The sequence below is a fragment of the Mirounga leonina genome, unplaced genomic scaffold, assembly GCF_011800145.1.
Source record: "Mirounga leonina isolate KUSES-001 unplaced genomic scaffold, KU_Mleo_1.0 Mir_418, whole genome shotgun sequence".
Lineage (NCBI taxonomy): Eukaryota > Metazoa > Chordata > Mammalia > Carnivora > Phocidae > Mirounga > Mirounga leonina.
The window spans coordinates 2,321,243-2,339,933 of record NW_023270739.1 but is presented as its reverse complement, the minus strand read 5'-3'; the positions used below and the strand labels follow the sequence as shown (position 1 = coordinate 2,339,933).

The 18,691-nt window shown below is 44.7% G+C and overlaps 1 protein-coding gene across 1 annotated transcript in view; it reads right to left on the bottom strand.

Annotated features, from left to right (window-relative positions):
• EFCAB6 (EF-hand calcium binding domain 6) overlaps positions 1-18,691 on the bottom strand; it is a 215,743-nt gene that overhangs the window by 154,534 nt on the left and 42,518 nt on the right. The window contains exons 6-7 of the mRNA XM_034987337.1: positions 12,313-12,449; positions 8,186-8,298 (exon numbers count right to left, since the gene is read on the bottom strand). Of these exons, the coding sequence (XP_034843228.1) occupies positions 8,186-8,298; positions 12,313-12,449 (250 nt within the window). The remainder of the gene's footprint in view (positions 1-8,185; positions 8,299-12,312; positions 12,450-18,691) is intronic.

Here is an 18,691-nt window from a genome sequence, read left to right as displayed (position 1 = left end):
TCTATCCATCCATCTATCCATCCATCTATCCATCCATCTATCCATCCATGCAGCAGAAAATAAACTGGGGAGGATAATTCACAGCTGAATACACCAAAAAGAACACAGTGGTAGGATTCAGGTGGAAGGATTACGGGGATTGTTATTCGTGTTTTTGTGCCTTTTTTGCAGCCAGCATGTATTACTTTTATAATAAAAGAATAAAATAAATCTAAAATATAGCCATTCTCAAAGTCGACTGCAAAGAATCACGAATGGTTTCCCAGATTTATTTCCTAAAATGTCTGCAAATAAGCTTCACTCAAATTAAGCACACTTACAACGACTCAGCTGCAGTTAACAAACTGCCAGTCATCTGGAATTCCATTTCCTACCTCAAAAAAAAAAAAAAAAAAAAAAAGTAAAAGAAAAACAGCTTCCCCCAGTGGACCCCGCTGGCTACATAATGAAATACAAAGGCCGAACTTGGTCTGGAATTCTGTGGCCTTGGTGGGCCAGGCATTTGAAACTGGGATCTTGGAACACACACAGGAGCCTCGAGTGGTGGGGAAGCGAACCCACAGACCCGGGCTCTGACTCAGTTGGGCACACAGAGCCCGGTTTTCTGATCCCGCATCCTGTGTGTGGGCTCCCCTCTGGGCACTGCTGCTCTAGTGGAGGATGATAGGGACACATGGCACAGCGAGGGAAACCCATTCTTGCTCTGTAAACAACAGGCCAAGCTCTGGAGGGTGGGGGGTGGCTGGGGGGCGGGGCCTGCCCTCGGGGAGCTCACAGTCCAGGGACCTGGGCAGTTACGCTGCCACCCCAGGCTGGCTAGAGAACTCAGAACTGCAGAACTTCCAAGGTGTGTCTCGTCACAGTCAGGCCAGGCCTCACCCATCAGCCCAGCTTAATAATTCCTGCCACCTGCTAATTAATTTCCCCCAAAGGGTCTTTGCTGATTGGAAATGGGGTAGAGAGGAGATCCAAAGCTTACATGTGCACTTATATATGTCATAGGTGCAGCAAAAGGAAACCCACCTCCCAATGTCATTTCTTCAGGTGCCAGATAGATAGTGCTTTTGACAAGCAAGATGATGGCTTCTTAAGAATATAAACACAGCGAAACCATAAAGATGCAAAATTAACAAGAAACTCGGTTCTATATATTTAGAAAAGTCGAAAGTTGTGGTCCCTGCAAATATATGACCTAGAGATTCCCTGACACGGGTAACAACAGCATCAAATCCACCAACAGCTCCTGGTAATGAGTCCTTGTAGAACACATTTTCCCCAAAAAGGAACCGACATGAGCAGATTGTATCCTTATCATTCACAGTTCATAGACAAGAGAAAAGCAGGAGTTCATATGAGAAATAGAAACAGATATAAAGAAGTATGTGGAATGATGTGCTTACTTAAGAAAGAGATTTTGGGAAAAATGCAAATAGGGGACATATATATTTTTAAATATTTTATTTATTTATTTACTTATTTATTTACTTATTTATTTTAAAGAGAGAGAGAGAGCAAGCATAAGTGGTGGGGGGCCGGGGGGGTGGGTGGGGAGAGATGAGCAGATTCCACACTGAGCATGGAGCCCAACGCAGGGCTTGGTCTCATGACCCTGAGATCATGACCTGAGCTGAAGTCAAGAGTCAGACACTTAACCAACTGAGCCACCCAGGCACCCCGGGGACATATATTTTAAAATTATTGCTCTCTTGAGAATATCTTCCCCAAACCACCACATAGAAAACAAATATTATTAAAACACTGGTAAAAATGTCATTCTAGAAAAATCGGAAACAGGACAGTACTTATCTGTCCATGTGCTTCAGGGTTGGAGTGCCAAGAGAAGAATTTCTCAGTGGAAGCTCCGAAGTGAGTAAGATTCAGAAACTCTGAAAACAGTACGAAGGTGAGGAGTACTCATTCTGGATCTGATCACTGACTCTGCAACCTTCTGTTACCAGCTACGCAGGCTTGTGCTTTGGGGTCCCCGTTTGCAAGAAGAAATGGACAGAAACGCCACGGGGTTGCCAGGAGGATTTGACATGGTGATGAATGTGTAAGGGCTGGCACTCACTAGACACTCAGTACACATTAGCTGCCTATTGATTAATGAGAAAGGTTTTAAATGATAGGAGACAAGGAAGAACAGTATCAATCAGAGCTAGAAAAACTCTGAAATTGGATGACAGAGCTCTGAAGCAAATTAGAAATAAAACTGTCTCAGAAACAAAGACTGAACTAAAAGGAACACAAGAGCAAACAAACAACAGTAAGAGGGGGTGAAAAAGAAAAAAATTGTATCGAGTAAGCAAAAAAGAAAAAAGGCAGGAAGGAAGGCTTGCAAAAAAATTATAGTCTAATAAAGAAGCTAGGAAAAGAAATCCAAGATACATGTAAAAGGTATCACTGGGAAGAAAATCTAAGGACTGAATGGTTCAGATGCTAAAAATTGCAATTCCAGAAGTCTTCCTGAAATAAAAGACTCAAATCTGCCAATTCAGATAGCATACAAATACTTACAGAATAGTCATGAGTGTCCAACATCATGACTCATTCTAGCAAAATTAGTGGGTTTTAAATAAAAGGAAAAAAAAAATTCTCTGGATATCCGAACAAAAAGACGAAGTCACTAATAAGGGAAATAAAGTCAGACTGTCATCAAACTTTTCTTCAGCAAAACTGCAGGTCACCAGGCGATGGGTAAAAATATTTAAGATCCTTAAGGAATGAAAATCTGAGCTAAGGATTTTATATCCAAAGTGATTTTTTTTGTTGTTGTTGCTTGTTTGTTTTAAACATTTTTTATTTAAATTCAATTAATTAACATATAATGTATTATTGGTTTCAGAGGTACAGGTCTGTGATTCATCAGTCTAATATAATATCCAGTGCTCATTACATCACATGCCCTCCCTAATGTCTATCACCCAGTTACCCCATCCCACCACCCCCCTCCAGCAACCCTCAGTTTGTTTCCTGTGATTAAGAGTCTCTTATGGTTTGTCTCCCTCTCTGGTTTCATCTTGTTTTATTTTTTCCTCTCTTCCCCTATGATCCTCTGTTTTGTTTCTTAAATTCAACATATCAGTGAGATCATATGATCATCTCTCTGTCCCTCTAGATTGATTTATCTCACTTAGCATAATACCCTCCAGTTCCAACCACATCATTGCAAATGGCAAGATTTCATTTTTTGATGGCTGTGTAATATTCCATTGTGTATATATACCACATCTTCTTTATCCGTACATCTGTTGATGGACATCTGGGCTTTTTCCATAGTTTGGCTATTGTGGACATTGCTGCCATAAACATTGGGGTGCACGTGCCCTTTTGAATCACTACATTCAGACAAACTGATTTTTTAACTATACAGGCCTCATACAAACTGTCATGAACATGTAAGAAATCAGAGAACATCATTTCCATGAGCACTTCACAAGAAATCTACTAGAGGACAAGCCTCAAATAACCAAAATGATGAGAGAGCCAAGCACGTGAGCAGATGTGATAAAGGTTTTTGCTCCTAATGTGGCAATCGTATGGAAGCTGAATCAGTGGCACAGGAAGACTTACTTCCTTATGACTTACACAGAGAGAAATTAGAAGGTGAATCAAAACCTACAAAGGACTTTCAACTCTTCCATATAATGTCACTGTCTTCTTTGTTTGATTGATACCCTGAGCAACCTATCTGGATTCCTTGGCTTTTCCCGTTAGTAAGGTGGGGATTCAAATTAGCCAACCCATGGTCCAAATAAAATAATTTCCATGATAAGCCAACCCAGAAAGGATATGCTGATACCTTAATATTCAGACTTTGGGGCCGAGGATTTTGAGCTGATGGGATGGCAATGGGGATGATGATCAGCTGGTGCCAGGGACTCATCCTTCCCCACTATATACACCAGTAAATAGACCTCTCTGTTGACAACCACGGTATAGAGCTTTAATATAATGCAGTCCATAGCCCCAGATTACTACAGCTGACCCCTGAACAGCATGAGGGTTGGGGTGCCAGCCCCCACACAGTTAAAACTCTGCATATAACTTTTGACTCTGCCAAATTTAACTACTAATAGCAATAAGAACTTGAGCGAACACTGCAGGAACAGAAATATACAGGAGAATAACCAGATACATATCTCATATTGAATCGAATCGAAAATGCCTCTCATTGTGACATGCATCATTATTTTATGTATCCCTAACAAACAAAAAAGTTGCCAATTATTGATAACAAAATGGAAAAAAAAAAACAATGAGATTTCCATGTTGTAACTGAAACTGTATTATACAACTTACCTACTTACAATTCCTAATGACATAAGCCAAAGAAAAAAATAGTAAAAATTAGAAAAATTTTACCAGCATAGACTGAAGCAAGAAGAAACTCTTAATTTGGGCAGCCAGCAAGTTCTGCTTTCAATTTAGTGGACTGGCTCATATTGAACCTATCCTCCCAGCAGATAATAATTATAAACTCTGGCCAAAATATAAACAAAAAACTATCTGAAGGCATTAGAGAGCAACCGATATAAACTGGAGTCGACACTTGGAAAAATAGGGTAACACTTGATACATTTCTTGTTATTTCTGGCTTTTTGCCTGAGGGCAGGCCTCAGCCAAAAAGATGCTAAATGGATAGAATTTGGACATAAACCCAGGGTCCTGCTGGCTTTAGGAAACAGAAAACAGAGTTGAGGACTATACAGCAGCTAGAAAGTAAGAAAGTAAGGAAAGCCCCCAAAAAGAAAAGCACAGAGGATTTCTAACGTCTGTGCATAATTTCTGCCAAGATCTTCGGCTAACCCCTGAACAAGATGTGTAGAGCAGACAATAAGACACCCAGCTAAGGCTAAAATAGCACAACAAAGATTTCAAGTGTGAAAGACCTCAGGGGAGACAAAGATTAGAGTCCGAGTGCAGGCAAATAAACTGGCTGCTAAAACAAATACTTAAATTCCTCAGAGGCACATAACAGAATCTACAGTCTCTACAACGCATGATTTACTCTATCCAGGATAAATTCCAAAATTGCGAGACATGGGAAAGACAAAACAAAACAAAACAGGAACCTGTGATCCCTATTCAAGAAAGAAAAGAAAAGGAATCAATAAAGACCAGACTCTGAGATGACCTAAAGGTTGGAATTAGCAGATGAAAATTTTAAAGCATTTAAAAGTTTAAATTTCAAAATAAGTGTTTGAGAATATAAAGGAAAATATACTCTTGATGAGTGAACAGATAGAAAATCTCAGCAGAGCAAGAGAAGCGGCATTCTGTGTTTATAGCATATATAAAAGTACAACGTGTAATAGCAATATAACAAAATATAGGAGAGACGAATGGAAATACTGGTGGTAAAGTCCTTATACTTCATGTGAATTAGTAGAATATTATCTGAAGGTAGACTCTAATTAATTAAAGAGGTATAATAGAATAAAAAATTATCCATTTACCCAATGTTCTTGAAATTATGAAAACTCTACTGGAAAAGCGTCAGGGGCTGGTGTAGGTGTACTGGGAAGGAAGGAGAGTAATACAAAAGGCAAAGATCCCATCTTGGAATAAAATGTAAAAGGTACACAGTACTTTACAGAACATCTTAATAAGAATACACGTTCAGTAAAACAAGATGATAAAACAACAAAATGAGAGGGAAAGTAATATAGTAGACCAAAGGAAAGGCCATGATAGAAGTAATAAATAAAGTAGAAATAGCACAGAATAAAATCGACCTTGGTAAAAATCAAATTACAGGTAAAGATAAAAGACCTGAGATGATCATTGTGACTGCCAAGGAAAAGGTCAAAGAGAATGTAGCACTTTGAGACCATTTGATACAGAAGAAAAAGACAATCCAACATAAGGATAATTTGTATCACTGAAGTTAAAGATCAGAAAAATGAAACCAAAGAAAATTTATTCAAAGATATATAATATTAAAAAAAAAATCTCAAAACAAAAAAGTAATTGGATCTGCAGATTAAAAATACATTGTGCTTTGGAAAACATACAGAAGGCTCAACAGCAAGACATATCCTAACTATGTTTCTGAAATTCAGGGACAAATAATTCTTTGGGGCAGCCAGCTAGAAAAAGCACACGACCAGTAAGAAAATTAGGTAAGCCTCAGACTTCTCCATAGCCAGACTCAGTACCAGAGGCAGCGGGTCAAAGTCCCTGACGTTTGGGAACGTGGGACCCATGGATAGTATATCCAGCCAAGACATACTCAAGATTTTCTGCAGTTTCATTTCAATTCCTATTCTTCTTTAACACTCAAGGAAAAGTAGACACATATAAAATAGCATGTATATGAACCCAGTTTCACAAATGTATTTCTTCCTGTCTCTCCTTTCCACAGATCTGCATGGAAAGATACCAGGAATCATGCTGATGGTGGTTAATGCTGGGTGGTAGGATGGGCTTGTTTACTTCAATCTTTTCACTTATCTGCCTCAGTGCCTGCCTCACAGGACTGTGGTGAATATGGAAAGAGACAGTACAGGAATGAGCTTAGCCTAAGGCCTGGCATGGAACAAATGTTTGGTAAGTGGGGTGGAGCATTACGGTTCTCAAATTAGGTCTATAAACTTAATTGTGATGAAAATTTTCTATAATCAAGCGAGACACCACCTTATATCCCACTTGGGCAAAATGCACAGCCCATGCTTCAGCCCAACATGCCTCCACCCCAAAGGCCCTTGGACTAGAATGCTCTCCTTCCCTCCATGCTTGTCACATGCATTCTGTGAACTCTGGCCCTGCAAAAGTGCCTCCTAACTCTTATCCGGATACCCCTCTTCCTCCTGTGAACACCCCAAGACATTTTGTTCTTCCCTCTCAGGCATTTCAACAGTCTGCTTTGGAGCTAAACAGTTCAAATCTCAACCACCAAAAATGAGCTATATGACTTTGGGGACTTCATTTGGCACCCTTGAGTCCATATTTTCTCATCTAAAAAATGGGACAATAATACCCATCTCACAAAGGTACTAAGAGAAATCAAAATTAAAATTAAAGCTTATAAAGTATCTATATAAAGCACAAAAATAAATGCTTTTTATTATTATACTCTTTATGTGACTTACTTTATGCTTTACCTGCCCTGTTTTTTTAAAAATTCACACACATACACATGCACACACACACACTCCTTAAAGATAGAGTATGTTACTTGGCTTTGAATCCTAGTGGTATAAGGATCTGCATATGAACTAACAAAACATAAGGGATGAACAGGTCCTTGGGAGATCATCCTATCTAGTAATTCCCAAAACTTGAGAGTCTTTTAAAAGGAGAGCCCTGGAGTCTGCTCTCAGTGATCTTAGGGAAACTGAGCTAAAATCTGAGAATTTGTCTTTGTTAAGTATGCTAGTGAGGCAAATCTGAGAACTGCAGAAGATGCTCAATATTTGTTGTATTGAATTACATGGAAACCAGTAACACCATGTCTTGAATGAGCCGTTCATAGGTGATAAGCCCCTGAGGCAAGAAACCACTTGCCTCAAATGACCAAAGGCCCAGAGGAGAAATCTCCCAACTGCATTCTTCATAAATTCATCCTCAGGGAACTGGACTCTGCTCTCTCCAGAACTATCTAGCAGGTCAACAACTCTGGGCACTTTGTTGATGAGGCTGGGATAAACGCCATCAGTGCAAGGAAAAATTTTCCTTCTCAAGGTTATATGCCTGTACAAGCCTGGCTTTACATGTCCAATATAATGTATAAACCATGCAGCTATTTGCCCTTTTATATAAAGATTTTTCCCATCACAAAAGGAGTAACAGGTTCATTATACAAATTTTTGAAAATACAAAAGCAGCAGAAAAGAGAACCAAATAACACCCAGAGACACATCACTTAAAGACAATCTGATTTTAGAATTTCTTTCCCATCATTTACTGATACTCAGCATACACTTTCCATGTTACCATTAACTTCATGGAAATCATTGCTCGTGGCTGCACATTTTACCGGGTGGGTACACTGTGACTCACTGAACCCTTTTTCTGTTGTTAGACATTTACGTTATTCTTCCAAATAACAATGCCATGGCTATCTTTGTGCATAATGCAGTTTCCATATCTGAAAGTATTTCCTCAGAACAGATTCATAGAAGAGGAATTATCATGCCAAAGGATATTGAAATCTTTAGCTATATACTTATAAAACACTCACCTTGATTTCCCACAGAATACCTAAGATTCAAGTCATTATTTACACTGAGGTTCTTCAAAAAAACATTATAATCCACTGCAGTATCTTTATCAATGTTGTAGTGTTTCACAAACCTGGAATAGAAATGTTCTTTGGTAATCAGAAATTATGATATAGAGAATCTAAAATGAAGCAAGGTATCCTTTAACATGGGGGCTGGCATTCATTTTAATGTGTTTCTAGCTAGAGCTGAAATTAAAAAGTGAACCCAAGGAAGTGTTACTGTAAGATTAAAACACACGGACACTTCAGAGGAGATCGCTGTACTTGGCCTGCTGATGCATGGGTACAGACACGTCTCAGTTCTCGTTTTCTCCCTTCTCTGGCAGGAGGATGGGGTGGCCATGATTCAGGCCATACGTGGACAGCAAAAGCAGGTCCCATTTGCCTTTAGTAATTACGGGGCCATGATGTGGACCATGAGTCAATTAGCACAAAGCCTCTATAACCAGAGACATCTAGAGCTGGGGGAGGGGAGAACATAGCCCACCCTCTTGACCAAGCACAGCATATGACAGAGACAACTGAGGCCCAGTTCACTGTGGCAGGGCAAAACTTTCCTCGGAGCATTCTATGATTTCCATAGAGAAAAAAGAACATTTTAAAACATGTAACCAGGGCGCCTGGGTGGCTCAGTCAGTTAAGCGTCTGTCTTCGGCTCACATCATGATCCCAGGACCCTGGGATCCAGCCGTGTTGAGCTCCCTGCTCAGCAGGGAGTCTGCTTCTCCCTTTCCCTCTGCCCCTCCCCCCTGCTCATGCTCTCTCTCTCCCCCCCTCTAATAAATAAATATTTTTTAAAAACAACAAAAAAATACACTTAACCAATGTCTCTCCCTAAAATATACCGAGATACTCTTTTTTTAAAGTTCAGATAAATAGGATATTTGGATTTTTTTCCTTCTTAAAATGAATTTTCTATTATTCAAATCTGCCAGTTGATAAATGGTTTTCTAGATGATTTCTGCATTATTACATTTATAAAAAATTGACAGTTTTTAAATGTTTGGTTATATTATCTCCATATGTGTTGGTTTCTATAATTACCTAATTTCACGCTGCTTTCTAAAAATTTAGTAATTATCACTTAAAGTATTTGTTATTTTTCTGTTTTCCAAATTTAACAAAGAGTAATGTCGAATACTTCAACGCATACCTTTTTTTTCCACTTTGATGAATCTTGCCTATTGTTCTAATAAGAAAAATTATCTGGAGATAGGATAGCTGCCAGATGCTCACGCTGAAACTCCCCAAATAGCCACATCTTTCATCCACAGTCTCTGCCTCGTGAAAATATGGCTGTAGGCTCAGGGACCCAAAGGGCTGGCCTACTGTGCTCCTTCCTGTTTGGGTTGCCGTCCTATGGAAAGCGTTGGCTACTCTTCTGCTTCGGTAATGTGTCCAGATACTGACAAAAACCTCATCACCAACTTCCCTGTTTTCTGTAAAAATCCAGCATTCTTTCAGACTGGTATTTCCTCCTAAGAGAATCCCGACCTCTCGTAATGCCCAGCCCCATCTGCCTTCATAATACCGGCCGCATATTCACTGAGGACACACAGACAGAATTCCATGGTAATATTTCCTACAGATAAAATCTCAAAAATCAAGCCTCAGTACTGCCCAGGCATGCCGTATCTCAAAGGCTTTTTTTTTTTTTTTTTTTAAGAAGAATAAAGGCAGGGGAGGCAGAATCATTCCTAAGATGAAAGGGCTAGGGCTGTTTTCCCAGAGACCTGCACTTGGGGCAGGAGAGCTCAGAGGTCTGCACAGACTGCAGGCGAGTGGGGCACGCAGGAAGGCCAACGCAGGGGGGGCAAAGGGAATGACACCCATTGACCCGTGAACCTCTCCCGCATCACCACCTACAACTAGCCGTGGGCTTCCTTGCTCTGCTCAGGCAGGGGCCGACCTCCAGTGAGTTTGTTTGCTTTTCAGGCTGCTCACACTTACTTTATCGGGATTCAAATACTTCAGCCTGCAGGGCAACCGGAGGGTGGGGTGGGTGTGAGAGATGGGAAAGGAAAAGCAAAACCCAGTAGGTCTCAGGGTGGTGTTATTAAGTATGAAATTGGTGAGGATTTTCTCTCTCGCCTCTTCCTCACACACGCTGCATGGTATTCTGCAGCCTAAAGAGAACTGTTTTCCAAGGAGTAAAGCACATTCCTGGAATCTTTACAACTGTGACAGAGTCACTGTGGGACGAGCACCTACTATGTGCATCCGAGGCCCACTGTGCACATTACGGGGAGTTTTGGCGCCTGCCCTGCAAAGTGGGCTCCCCGGTCTCCACTTCTTTAAGAGGAAGCTGGGTCTCAGAGAGGCCCAGGAGCCTCCCGAGGTCCTAGGGCCTGGAGGGTGCAGCACAGACCTGACCCCAAGCATGCCCTACTCCAAAGGCCAGGCGTTTGCCACCACCCCGAGAAGTAGAGGCTGGTATTCACTAGAAGGCTGTTTTTGATAAAAGAAAGGATTCAAAAATGCATTGTGTTTCCTGCTCAAAAACTAAAAAGGCCAAGTTAATACTGAAGCAGCTTTTCAAGGAAAAGAATATATTCTTGAGCTTCAATAAGAAAAGCATTAAAGCAATTGAAGAAATGGTCTACTTTTGATCTTCTGCGTTTCTGTTCTAAAGAAAAGCAATTCTATTATGTTAAGTTTCTCAAGCCTTATCATGAAAACAGTATTGTTTTCGAGGCTTAAAAAAAAATCTCAAATAAAAATTTGTGGAGTTCTTTATTATTCGATACTTACGAGATGGGGAAATAGACAGTAACATTTTTTATAGATTTACTAGGTTGGAGTGCCAAACACAAGGTTTATTGTCAAATAAAACACTGTTTTGTTTTTTGATTGCCTGTTTTATAAGAGTGTTGCTTCTGTTCTATAATTGCGTGCACAAAATTATTTAATTTGTTTTGTTTGGATCTTATTCTGGACACTTTCCCAGTTGGAAGGATGTAAAAATTAAAACATCTATTATGTCCTTTTATATTCTGAGGTGGGTTATAAGGAGGAAAAAAGAAGAAAATATTCAAAAGACCAGGAAATACCTATTTTTAAAAAGTCTCCTTGCTTTTCAGCCCCCACGGTGCCCCTGCCATGGTCATGTGCCCCCTACACTCCCTTTTGCCGCAGGAGCAACTTCCTCCATTCCTTCCAGAAGCAACATCGTCTTTATGACACCACGCGAGCGAGCGCAGCCCCCAGTGTCATAGGGATTTATAACTGCAGTGTGATGTGAAACTCTTCAGCTCAGAGTGAAAGAATAAAGCTTGGTGCTTCTGTTAACAGCCTGGGGGATACTTAGAAAAGGGGGAAAAGGCAGGAAGAGGAAGAGAGCTTCTTGGCCGAGTACCACAGAAATGAAGTTAAATGTGGGCCCCCTTCTAGTGGCTTCCATTCAAAACTCAGGTAGCCACAGAAGCCAAACATGTGGCTTCTTTTAAATGATCTGGAGTTTATTGGAGGCTCAAAACAACAACAACAAACCCCAGGCAGACTTCCACACGCTGCCCTCGGGTCAGGAGCAGGTGGTGGTGGCTTTCAGCAGCCGTGAAGCAGCTAAACATTTATTCACTGTCCCCCTGCTGCAGTGTCCCCTGGACCCCAGCAACAACCGTCCTCAGAGGGAAGTTAAGTTTCTGTTATTATATCAGGAGTGAGAGCCAGCAGGGAGCACATCAACTAAAGAATAAATCCAGAAATTTGTTCTTCTCTAACCCCGGGCTTTGAGTAAACGTCAACTGTGAACTGGAAACACGGGGGATGGCGGGCGTGGGGCCAACCAGGAAAGGAGAGACAACTGGTGATGGATTACTTAAATAATCAAGATGTGTTCCGATCTGCAGGCCAGATGACTGCCACCCTGGGGACTCTTGGAATTAGAACCATTAGCTCTCAAGTCTGAGCATTTGTGGAGAGCACCACCAACACAGGAGAAATGCCATGAGCACCTCTTTTAAAAACAGTCAAGACAGAGACTACAGGAGAGGATGATGTCTGGCTCCAGGGCACCTGCCAGGCCCCACTTTGAAACTAGGCTAAGTTCTACTGAGCCATCTCTCACCAGACCTCCGCTTACTTACTTTCTATATTCATCATCTTTCATCTTCAAACAGAAGGTCTCCAGAACTTTCCTCAGCTCACAGGGCTGGATCAGACCAGTCTTGTTAACATCAATGAGCTTGAAGGCTTTGATAACAGTTTTAATGTTTTTGAAAATCTGTGTAGAAAAAGTGATTTCGGAGAAGTCAAAAGACCCAGTGTTAAAAACCAAAATGGTCATAAAAAAATGTGAACGTTTTTAAATACTTCTTGTAAAATAAAATGTTTTCAAAGACACAGTTGTAAGTATTGCAAAATGATATGTCTATGGAAAAAAAGAACACTTTGCATTTATTGAATGTTTGTAAAGCCATTTTCTCTGTAAATGGTCTTAGTAAGTTTTTAAAAAGTCTTTCTGATGTAAAGCAGTAAGTCTCATACACAATTCATTCCCTTTTAGAGCCATGTGAAAAATCTTTTTTGTTAATTGGTGCTTAAAAACTATAGTTCAGGCAGGGCTGGACTTGGATGATCTTCATTTTTCCACAGCCACATGCAAACTGTTTTTATCAGGAGCTGCAAAATAGGACTGTACATTTCAACCCCTTTAAATTTTTTAAAAATATCATAGAAAAGTTGTATAGGTATCTTTCCCAAATTCATCAAGTGCATATTTATCGGGCACGCAGACCTGAAAGGCATTTGGATCAGCCCTGTGGAGATGCCGAGTACTAAGCCATGTGCTTACCCCAAAGCTACTTGTACTTAGAGGACAGGAACATTGCTGGGCCCCACGTGTGCCAAGCATGGAGCTATGTGACTGAATCCCCCCAACCCACAGGAAGGAAGTACCATTCCCCATTTTTAGATAAAACTGAGGTTCAAGGAGGCTACATGAGTCGCACGACATCACCTGCATCGACAATGATGATAACCGGGATTCTAATGCAAGTCAACCCTTTAGCCATGGCACTGGAGGAGAAGACAAGACATAAAATAAATATTCGCAAAACTGAGCTGTGGGAACGAGAGCCAGATAGAGCTGTAGGCCTTCACAGAAGAGAACAGGCACTTCCAGCCTGAGTCATCCAGGAGGCTTCCTGCAGGGGGAGGCATCTGAGCTGAGCGGTGGCTAGAGCAGGGCAGGACAGGAGTGCATTCTGCACGGTGGAACATGAAGGCTAGGGATGGGACTGTGGATAAAAAATGATGAAGGTCTGGCACAACTGGGCCTCGGCAGGTCTGATTCTACTGCCCTGGACTAGGTCAAGTCCATCCCCAGTCCAGACTCGGGTCATCAGTGCCTCTCATGAAGAGGTTTGGGGGGAAAACTCTAAGATGAACAGGTTTTTTTGTTTTTTTTTTTCTCTTTTTATTAACATCCCCTACTTCCTCTGCCAGTTCCCTTCACTAGACTGTGCCTGACCTGGAAGGAAGCCCCAGCAGCCCTCTCCTGGGGTGGCTGCCCTTGCGCTCAAACCTGAGGAACCACAGAGCAGGTAGGAGGGGGCCACTGCTTCCTCTTCTCCCTGGCTGCTTGGACCTACGAGTGCCAGGCCTCCTGGCTGGGCCGTTAGCCCCTGACATGCCAGCCCTGCTTCCAGGACCACTCACGGCTCCCTAACAAACTCTGAGCCCAGGTCTCTCAGCTCCCGGTCCTCCTCTAGGCCAGATGTCACCGTGTCATCCCCAATGACTGCCACTCTCCAAAACCAAGCCCCACGCTCCAACCACCCCACCCCTCTTCCAGCTGCCTCGCTCGAGTGCAGGACCCTACAGCCTTCTCCCCAGCAGGGCCCCCACCTGCCACTCAGTTCCTGGGCACAGCTCCCCCTCGCTCCCTCCCAACCACTCTGTCTCTATAATCACCACTGCATATGCGCTCCCTCCTCCCGCCTCAGCCCTGGCAAGCCCCCGTCCCTGGTTAAATCCAACTCATCTCCTATTCCAAGCACCTGATGTGGCTGCAGAGGTGGCCCATTCAACACTTCCCTGGGTCCCCTCACTCAAGGGCACTGTGTGACCCTGCTCTACTGCGCTAGTCACTCACCACCCCCATCCAGACTCTGTCCACCTTCTCTACCCTCCCAACCTCCCTTCCCATCATCCCCTCTCCTTCCCCCACACTGAGAGCCTTGCTCCTTATTTACAGGAAAAACAGAAATGGCTATAAGACAATGGCCAATGGCCTGGTCCTCCCCAGCACCTGTCTGACACCAAACCCATGTGAGGGGCCTCCCCTCCTGTTCCATGATGCTACCTACCAGACACTCATGATCCTGTCCCCCACGACCACTCATGACCCTGTCCCCCATGACCTCACTCACATCTCCCCATAAGCTGTGACCCACCAGGCCCCACAGACTGGCTGCTGGTAGCTCTCCCACCTCATCTCCCCCACTTGTCCCCTGGCTCAGTACTTTCGGGCCACACCAGCCCCTCTGCTGCTCCTCCTGAGTGCCAGGCTCCTCCTGCCCGTGCTATTCTTTCTGCCTAGAACATTCTTCCCCGGATACCCACTGTCTCATTCCCTCACTTCATCCAGCTCTCAGCCCACTTGTCATCTTATCAGAAAGGCCTTCCTGACCACAAGTGTAAGTTAGGACCTCACCCCTCACACTCTGATCCTCATTTTCAGAGTACTTCTCACCAACTGATTTAATGCTCATCTTGACTGTCTGTCTCTCCCTCGGGAATGTCAGCTCCCTGGAGCTGGGTTTGGGGCTTCGGCTCCGGGGTCTGGCTCAGTAACTGAGTGAATGAGTGAATCTGTCTTCTTTTCACCTGCTTGGGGAAAGGCCACACCCTGAGGAAGCTTTGTTATACCGCCTCAGGGCCAACCCTGAATGTAAGAATGGCTCGGTCTATGATTGATGTAATAATGATTCTAATAATGTCATAATTGAACAAATATTAATTGAATGTCTGTTCTATGCAAAGCCCCATGCTAAATTCTAGACACATCTCCCACTTCTAACAACCGGGGAACACTGGCTGAAACCACCTCAATCTCCCAAACCAGGAATGGCCAGCGAGGAGGAGGGGGCAGGGCATCCACCTGCTGCAAGGCTGGCTCCCGGGGGGCCACCCACAGCCCGGTGGCTTTGTCTAAAAGAGCGGAGCCACAGCCACTGAGCGCCCTTGCTCCACGCCACACAGAACCCGCAGCACCTCACGTGCTGCCAAATCTCGATTCACCTCTTCTGGTAAAACGGAGGACATGAGGCGATGCGCTTTTTTAAACCCCCAAAGCAGCCCATATGGGTCTCCAGCGTGGAAAGCCAGGAGGCAGCGAGTCTGGCACAGAACTCACTCCCACCAGAGGTATGTCTCCAAGTTTCTTATCATTTGTCAGACTGAAGTTTGGCAAGATCTGAATTGAGCTGCAGATGGTGGGGCTTATCGAAGGCAGGAAAGTTAGGGCCACGGTGTACAAGACTTGTCCCATCCATGACAGGAGAGAAGAGAAAAGCCTAAAGGAACCAAGTGGCTGGGGTCACGAGAGTGACCGTGTCCATGCCCCACCCCATTTCCCTGCTCCCTGGGGAAGGGAGGGGAGGCGGGAAAGGAAAAGGTAAAGACAGAAAAACAGGATGGCGTGGGCAGCATCTAGCTCCTTTCTAGGCCAGCGAGACGTGTGCCGTTTTGGTATAAGTGGGACATGTCTGTATTAAGAGCCACTGTCTCTGAGCCTCCTGTTTACCCCCCACACCAGCTCCAAATCCCACAATCTCGCCCCCTCCCACAGTCCCTGGGCTCTAGCCACAAGGAACTACTCAAATTCACAAGCACGGCAGGCTCTCTCGCACACGCTGGAAAGTCCTCACCAGGCCTGCGACGCCCTACTTGTTCCAACCCTCACTACCTCTCAGCCCCACCCTCCCACTCTCCCCTCCTGTCTCTGCTCCAGCTGCCAGGCCTCCCTGTTCTCTCTCGCCCGTACCGCGCATGCTCATCCTCCAAGACTTTTGCACATCTGATCTCCTCCTGACAGCTCCCTCCTGGCCTTCATTCAGGTCTGTCACGCTCCACCTGCTCCTACAAGCCTTCCTGGGTGGCCCACACAAAAGCCTGCACTCATCCTCTGACCCCTCACTGCCTCTTTCTCTTAGTGTTCATCTATGCCTGGACCCCTTCATATTTCTTTCTGTATCTGTTGATTGTCTTCCTTCCTCCACTGAAATGTAAACTCCACGGAGGAGGACTTGGTTTTGTTGGCTGCTTTGTCCTCAGGGCTTAGAACAGCACCTGGAGAGAGCTGGATGCTCAGAAATACCTGCAGAGTGGGCCGGCATGCTGTGTGTGCTGCCTCGACCCCTTCTCTGGCCCCGACACTGTCCCTCTGGGGGCAGGAGCCCATGCCCTTCCTCTGGCTTTCCTAGTTACACTTCCATCCCACCGCTGAGGGCCGAACTTTGATCTTGTCAGCTGGGTGTGTTCCAGCCTGAACCAGGTCCCCAGCTCCCTATCTGGCCGCTGCTCTCCCGGGCTCCATCCCTCAATCCCCACTGCTTTGTGGGAGGGAGGAGTACTCCAGAGGGCCGAGCCCAGGGAGAGAAGGGAAAACTGAGGCACAGTTAGCAAAAGGAGAGGAGCCACTGCCTCTCACTTGCTCCCTCCAAACCCAGCACGCTGCCCCGGAAAGAAAATGTGCTCTTGCTCTCCGTACCGTCGGCAGGTGGGCCGGAGAGGGGGGCGCGCCTAGCCTGGCGTCCTCGTCGCTGGAGGTCTGACCCCCTGTGCTGCATTCCACACGCAGCAGACTCTTTTTGTACGCCTGTGAGCTAGAAATGGTTTTTACATTTTTTAATGGTCAAAAAAAATCAAAAGAAGGGTATTTTGTGACATGTGAAAGGTGAATTTCAAATTTCAGTATCCATGAGTAAATGGTATTGGTGCCCAGACGCGCCCGTTCATTGGCATGCGCCTCTGGCTGCTGCCCCCACAAACAGTAGCAGAGTGGGGCAGTTGGACAGAACGTCTGGCCCGGAAAGATAGCAATGCTTACTATCTTTACAGAACAAGTTCACGGCCCCTGTTCCACTCTCCCCCATGCACTCCCACTTTGATCTGAGGTGGTGGTAAGTGTTGGAGAGCTTTCTGTGCACAAACACAGTGGAAGCCCTGAGGATTTAAAAGAAAACCAAAACAATAGCTACTTACAACTTTAAATTAAAGACTTGGGAGCCAGGAAATGGGCCTGAGGCTACAAAGAAGCTGCTACAGTCTTCTCTCCCAACCATCGTCCCCATCCCCTGTGCCAGACTCAGTCCCAACACCCTCCCCCCCCCCCCCCCCCCCAGCCTAGGCCGAGCCAGGAGCTGCTTCCCACGCTCTCTGAGCCCCACACCAGGCTGGGTGCTGGCCACCACAGCCCCAGCTCTGCACCCCCGCCCCCAGCTAATGCTAGCTAGTAGTCTCCCCTGTACCCTGGCCCCCAGCTCCCCTTCCCCCTCCCGGGCCCCCACTGCACCCAGCCCCCCTTGCAGTACCACGGACCTCCAGAGCAGGGCGGTATGTGATCCTCTCCATGTCACTGGAGCCCCAGGTTGGGGAGATGCCCAAGGACAAGGGGGATGATGGGCGGTGAACCAAGCATCTAGGGAAGGGAACCACAGTGAGGACAGACTAAAAAGCCTAGATTCTCCCATCTGAACAGCAGGGCTGGGGAAAAGCAGGCTGGAAAGCTTTAAGTTCTGCAGTGTGGCTACATAAGCCAGGACTCATTCACCTAACGTTTCTGGAAAAGAAATGAAGCCCTATTTCACATAGGAGTGAAGTGAAATGAGGAAGTGGGGGGGGGGGGAAACGGCAAGAGGAGCAAAATTAAAACATTCAAAAAAAGATCTAGATGAATTTATGGAGGGCAGACTCTTAAGTGCTATTACAAGAAGCAGAGAACATCTGACCTTAAAGAGTAAGGCGGAGAGATGTGGGGAAGAGAAACCTCCCCCAGGCATGATGGTGAGCCACACTGAGAACCACATAAACTGCTCTGGGCTGCAGCAGCTGCCCACCCCCACCACAACACCAGCGCTTCAACGATTCCCTCCCTCCCTCCCCACAAGGGACCTTCGGACAGTGTAGCACATGACCAGACACTGGCTCTGAGGTGAATCCCAACTGTGTACTATTTTTCAGGTAACCTTAGAACAGTAACCTGACCACTAAACTTCAGTCTCCTCATCTGTGAAATGGGAATGAATAAGAGCACTGTGTCAGCATATGGTTGAGAGGAAATGAGCTCAGGTGTGCAAGCACCTCATGGGCAATATCATAAATGGTAGCATGGTGGGAACTGTAGACTGGGACCAAAGGCTGAGGACAGAGTTCCAAATAACCAAGTAACTACACACCCATGTCAAGAAATACTGAGTACCACTACTCCCTCCCACCCCAGCCAACTCCTCCAACCCCTTC